At 63.1% G+C, this 5,432-nt stretch overlaps 2 protein-coding genes across 2 annotated transcripts in view; both read right to left on the bottom strand.

Moving 5' to 3' along the window:
* Positions 1-199, bottom strand: part of PYCR3 (pyrroline-5-carboxylate reductase 3) — a 3,932-nt gene extending 3,733 nt beyond the window's left edge. Inside the window, exon 1 of the mRNA XM_077758243.1 lies at positions 82-199. Coding sequence (XP_077614369.1) covers positions 82-181 — 100 coding nt within the window. The 5' untranslated portion in view covers positions 182-199. The remainder of the gene's footprint in view (positions 1-81) is intronic.
* A 3,088-nt stretch (positions 200-3,287) lies between these two features.
* The window catches only part of GFUS (GDP-L-fucose synthase), a 5,057-nt gene continuing 2,912 nt past the window's right edge, over positions 3,288-5,432 (bottom strand). Inside the window, exons 5-11 of the mRNA XM_077758242.1 lie at positions 5,335-5,408; positions 5,005-5,138; positions 4,857-4,921; positions 4,414-4,480; positions 4,172-4,251; positions 3,886-3,985; positions 3,288-3,595 (exon numbers count right to left, since the gene is read on the bottom strand). Of these exons, the coding sequence (XP_077614368.1) occupies positions 3,540-3,595; positions 3,886-3,985; positions 4,172-4,251; positions 4,414-4,480; positions 4,857-4,921; positions 5,005-5,138; positions 5,335-5,408 (576 nt within the window). The 3' untranslated portion in view covers positions 3,288-3,539. The remainder of the gene's footprint in view (positions 3,596-3,885; positions 3,986-4,171; positions 4,252-4,413; positions 4,481-4,856; positions 4,922-5,004; positions 5,139-5,334; positions 5,409-5,432) is intronic.

Genomic DNA, 5,432 nt, shown 5'->3' with positions numbered 1-5,432 from the left:
CCGCAGCGCAGGGCAGCCCTCCCCTCGCACACGGGCCCCAGGCCCGGGGACCCACGCGCCCCCACGCCCGCGGCGCCCCACCTGCTCGGATGAAGCCCTGCGCGAGGGCCTCGGCCATACGCCCGGCGCCCACGAAGCCCACGCGTAACGGGTCCTGCCGCGGCGCCGCCACGGCCGCCATCTCTCCACCTCCCCGCCAGGCTTTGCCCCGCCCCACGCTCTCGGCCCCACCAATGGGCTACGCCTCCCCGCCCATGCCCTTGTCCATTGGCTGCCGGGACTTCACGCTCCGCCCACTCCCTTCCGGGAATGCTTGCCAAGCCTCGAGTCCGGGCTTCTCCGGCGCGGCGGCGCTTCCGGCACGAGTTACTCGCCTGCGGAGGTGGCCGAGCCCGCCGTGGCTGGATGCTGGGTGGGCGCCTGGTGGCGACCAGATTCCGATCGGAGCTTGAGAGACTCGGTTCAACGGCGAAGGGTCGAAAGGGTGGGGATCCTCTGAATCCTCCCGAAGGTCTGTGCGCTGGAGCGTGCGTGGTGGGCGTCCCTCGTGGGGACGCCGCAGAGTCCGGAAACCCACCGGCTGGTGACCGCCGGACCGACCAGCTTCCAGGGGCAAGCACCAACCCTGACCCCGACGAAGGGCCCGGGCAGGCCGGGTCCGGACCCTGGCCCGCCATCAGGACGTGAGGAGCTGGGGGTGGAGCCCTGCCAGCCTTAGGCGGGCTTCTCTGGGCGGCAGCCACGTTCTCGGGGGCGCCCAGGTTCTCTCTTTGGAGCCTGGGAGTGGGCTCGGGTGGGCAGGGCAGGGCTGCCTGGGCAGGGCTTGTAGTCAGCTCCCGTCCAAGCTGCCGCGGCTCCAGGTGACAGCATGCCCGTGAAACGTGTGAGCAGGGGTCTGTTCCTCCAGCCAGCCCGGATCCTGGTCTTCATGGGCCTCGCAGGTACCGCGATAAGGCAGGAGAGGTCTTCCTGAGGGCCGGCTCCCCAGCGGACACCTGGCCCATCTTGCTGGTTCTGGGGGAGACTGAGTGCTTGGTGACCGCCAGGGCCCATGTTTGAAACTGATGAGAGGGTAGGGGTAGCAGTACTTGTAAGTTTTGTGTTGTTTTGTTTTGTTTTTGAGAGTGAGCCTGAGGGAGGGGCAGAAAGGAGAGAGAGAATCCCAGGCAGGCTCTGCACTGTCAGCACAAAGCCCAACTCAGGACTCAATCTGACTATCCTAGATCATGACCTGAGTTGAGATCAAGAGATCTGGGTTTTTGTTTGTTTTTTAAATTTTGTGAGAGAGAGACATAGCACGAGCAGGGAAGGGATGGAGTGAGGGAAACACAGAATCTGCAGCAGGCTCCAGGCTCTGAGCTGTCAGCACAGAGCCCGATGAAGGGCTCAAACTCATGAACCACGAGATCATGACCTGAGCTGAAGTCAGACGCTCAACCGACTAAGCCACCCAGGGACCCCTGAAGAGCCAGGCTCTTAACTGACTGAGCCACCTGGGTGTCTCAAATGCATGTAATCTCTAATTGGTATGGGACAAATAAGGCTTGAAGAGCAAAGATTGTAGTTTTCCTTAAGATTGCATTTTAAAAATGTTTTAGGGCGCTTGTCGGTTGGGCGTCCAACTCTTGATTTCGGCTTGACTCTTGGTTTTGGCAGGGGTAGTGATCCCAGGCCATGCGATGGGGCTCCACACCTAGCATGCAGCCTGCCCGAGATTCTTTCTCTCTCCTTCTGCCCCTTCCTGCACACATGCTCTCTCTCTAAAATATATACAATTTTTAAAAAATGTTTGGTTACTCTAACCTCTACTTTGACATATTCTAAACGCTTCAAGGATGAAATCGTCTCGTCCCCTCAGCGCCGCCCCTGTGGTGTGTGGACCCTGCTCTGAGGACAGCCACCGGGCCACAGACGGGAGAGCAGAACCCCTGCTTTGAGGACTTGCGTCCTGGCTGGACACGCAGCCTGTGACGTGTGCATGCACAGGACAGTATGGAGGACGGCTCAGGACATGCAGCCACCAGGCTGCCGGGTGTGTCCGGGTCTCTACTCTGCTGGGCCTCCTGCTATACGATCTCACGTGGCTGCCTCAAGCTCCGTCTCAGGCACCACCCCCTCCCCAAAGCCCTGAGCAGAGCCTTCCTCATCCACAAGGGCCGGAGCCCAGGGAATACAGGGCTGACCCACGTCCTAGAGCCCAAGCCCTGGGGGGAGGGGGAGGCTCCCAGGTGCCCCCAGACGCGCACATGGGAGTCCCACAGCAGAGGGGCGCTCAGAGGAGCACCTCACCCGAGGCCTAAAAGGTGGGGAGGCACTGATGTGAGGGTCCTGGGCCAGCCCCCGGCAGAGCCCTGGGGGACAAGCACCACCGCCTGCTGGAGAAAGTGGGGGGACCCGGGCCATGAAAGGCCAGCTGGGTACAAGAACAGAGGTGGGGGGGCGGTGCCTGGCCCTGAGAAGACGGCCAACGCTGCCTGAACAGAGGGAGGAGTTAACGTGGCAGGCACATCTGGGGTCAGGACAAAGCTGGGAGCCACCAGCACGGGGATGGTAAAGGGTGACCCAGGAGAAAGGGGACCTGAAAGGAGACAGGCCCAAAGCCAGGGAAGGTGTCTGGGTCCCGGGCTGGGCAGTACTGAGGGCTTTTGAGATGGGGAGCTGGGCACTCCTGAGACCACACCCCAGCACTGACTAGCTGGCTGGGGGCCCCTGCTGTATCCCGCTGAGAATGGGGAGGTCTGAGCTGCTCCCCCCTACCCACCAGGTCTTCCTTCGTGACACCGTCGTTACTGTCCAGGGGAGAGGGGCAGGCCAGGCCCCATCATAAGCTGCCATCTGATGGCTAGGGACATGAGGGGCAGGCCTGGCTCCGCTCTCCCCCGGGATCCCAGTCACCCCCTCCTCTTGGATCCATCCCATGCCTACTCAGGACAGAGCAGCTTCCTTCCCCAGAGGCCTGGGGCCCTGGGAGTTCAAGTCACCCAGGCCGGCATGTGACCTCATGTGGAAAGGCTGAGCTGTGGCCAGGGCATCAGCTGGGATTACTAACAGGTGCTCTGCCCTGGACCCCCACCATTGACTCTCCACTGCTTCCACCCTGCAGCCTGCCTGGGTCTCACCCACACGCCCGCCTCTGCCCTTTCGCTCCAGGGACAGCTGGCCACCCTGGCCTGGCACTTTCTGAGGCTGAGCAGCCAGTGGGCGAATGGTGGGTCCTGGGGCCAGGCTCAGGGAGGCAGTGAGTGCCCGTGGTGGGAGGGACACAGCTGGCACAGAGCTGCTGGGGGTAGGCCTGGGAAAATAGACTTTATTGGCTCCCAGGGAACGGGAGAGCAGGATCAGAAATGGACACATGTAGGACCAGGGGACTGGCCAGGCCTTGGTTTCCCTGAGGACAGACATAAATAGTGGCCACGCCACACAGCTGCTCGGAGCCGCCCTGGCAGAGGGGTAGAACGTGGGCCCAGGGTGCTGGCAGGGTCTGAGGGTGTCACCTCTGGGGCTTCGGGGACAGCAGGTGCCTGCTCCCACACTGTACTTCACTTCCGGGCCTGTTCGTAGTTGTGGGTGAACCAGGCACAGGTCTCCTTCACGGCTGCAGAGGTGGGCAGGTGACAGGTAGTGGCAGGTGAGGGCTGAGGCTGCACTGACCTCCACTGGAGGAGACGGGGAGGGTAGAGACCCCGGCAACATAGGCAGTCACCCTTCTGACTCCTGTCTCCCTGACAAGGGTTTCAACACCAGACCTACAGGGTGTCTTCAGCTCAAACAAGGAGGCAAATGCTTTGGGGGGGGGGGGGCAGGGGTGACCCAAAGCCAAGAAGGAAGGGCTAGGAGGTCCTGAGGGATGGGGTGGGAGAGCCTTAGGAGGCCCAGGGGGCTCACCCTGCTTGAAGGGTGTAAACCGGAAGTCAGGCAAGTAGGTCCGAAGCTTGCTGTTACTGGCCGTCTTCTTAAACTGCCCGTCTGACTTGGTTGTATCAAACTAGGTGCTTGGTCAAGGTCACAGCAGAAGGAGCGCCTCCCCCTGCCCCCACCATGGCCTGCCCTTGAACCTGCCTTTCGCAGGGGGAGCTTTGGGGACAGAAGAACACCCTCCTCTCCAGCTGCCAAGGGAGGGCCACTTGCGTCCATCAGCCCCACCGTGCCCTGCCCCAGAACCAAAGGATACAGTCACCTCCCCGCAGAAGTCCATGGCCTCCACCACGGCTTCGGCTGCCTCCTGGATAGAGACCTCATCCTCCTCACCCACTGTGTGGAGAGGAGGGTCAACAGCCAGGTGAGGCCTCCTCCACCCGGCCTTGCAGTGACCCAGCCCCCCGCCCGCCACACTCCCGCTCCTGGCCTTAGCCGCTCTCAGCATGGCTGGGGTTCCGCCCTGTGGCGGTGGCAGAGGGGCCACAGGGTGCCCACCTGACAGGATGATGGGTTCCACCTCATCGTACTCCCGCAGGACCCAGATGAAGAGGCGGGCCAGGTCCTGGAAGTTAGACAGGGTCAAAGGGCACAAGTCACGGCCACCTGGAGCCACAGGCCACCTCTCCTAAGCGCCCCTGCTCGGTGAGGGCACAGCCTGGGCTCCCCTCGGGCCAGAGGTCGCTCCCTTTGGGCACCTCTTAGCCAGCTCAGCCCACCTGACAGAAAGAGCCTGATCCCTGAGCTCAGAGCTGCACCCAGCGACCGCTGTGGGCCGCAGGCACCTGTGGGGACCCATCAAGGACCAGTGACTGTTCCTCCAGAGGCTCAGGCCGGACCCTCACTCGTTTCTGGGGCTCCCTCCCACTGCGGCCTTCCCACAGCCGGCATGCAGGCCAGGGAACGTTCTAGTGGAGAGCCAGGCCCAGTCCTGCACACACCAGTGAGTAAATGAACTGCCTCCGAGGCTTTCCGGTGCCCCACACCGTCAGGGCAGAGCCGCTGCCTGCAGAGTCAGGGAGAGGGCAGGTGTCAGAGGGCCCCCACCCCCGCGCGCCCTCCCCGGGGCCTCCTCCAGCAGCCACTCACTCTTAGCCAGGTGCACCTTGTGGATCAGGCCGGGCAGCACGTGGCCATCCTCGATGTTGAAATTGTCGTGGGGCCCAAAGACGTTGGTGGGGATGACAGCAGTGAAGGTGCAGCCGTGCTGCTGGAAGTAGGCCCTGCGGGGTCACAGCGTCTCTTCCGGCCCCGCCCCGCCCGCCGCCCCGCCACACGCGCCACACCCGCCCGGGCCTCCGAGGGGTGGAAACCCCGAGGCCCGCAGAGAGGGCACGAAGCATGGGAGCGCGCCAGGGTGCCCACTGGGCCCTCCTCCCTTTGCCTGTCCGGCCTCAGCTGGGCCCGCAGGCGGACGACCTGTTCTGCACGTCGATCATCCTCTTGGCATAGGAGTAGCCAAAATTGCTGCTGTGCGGAGGCCCGTTGTGGATCTAGGCGAGCAGAGCGAGCCTTTG

Source organism: Crocuta crocuta, unplaced genomic scaffold, assembly GCF_008692635.1.
Source record: "Crocuta crocuta isolate KB4526 unplaced genomic scaffold, BGI_CrCroc_1.0 scaffold327, whole genome shotgun sequence".
NCBI lineage: Eukaryota > Metazoa > Chordata > Mammalia > Carnivora > Hyaenidae > Crocuta > Crocuta crocuta.
The sequence above is the reverse complement of the archived record's forward strand: the minus strand, read 5'-3'. Positions and strand labels throughout refer to the sequence as shown.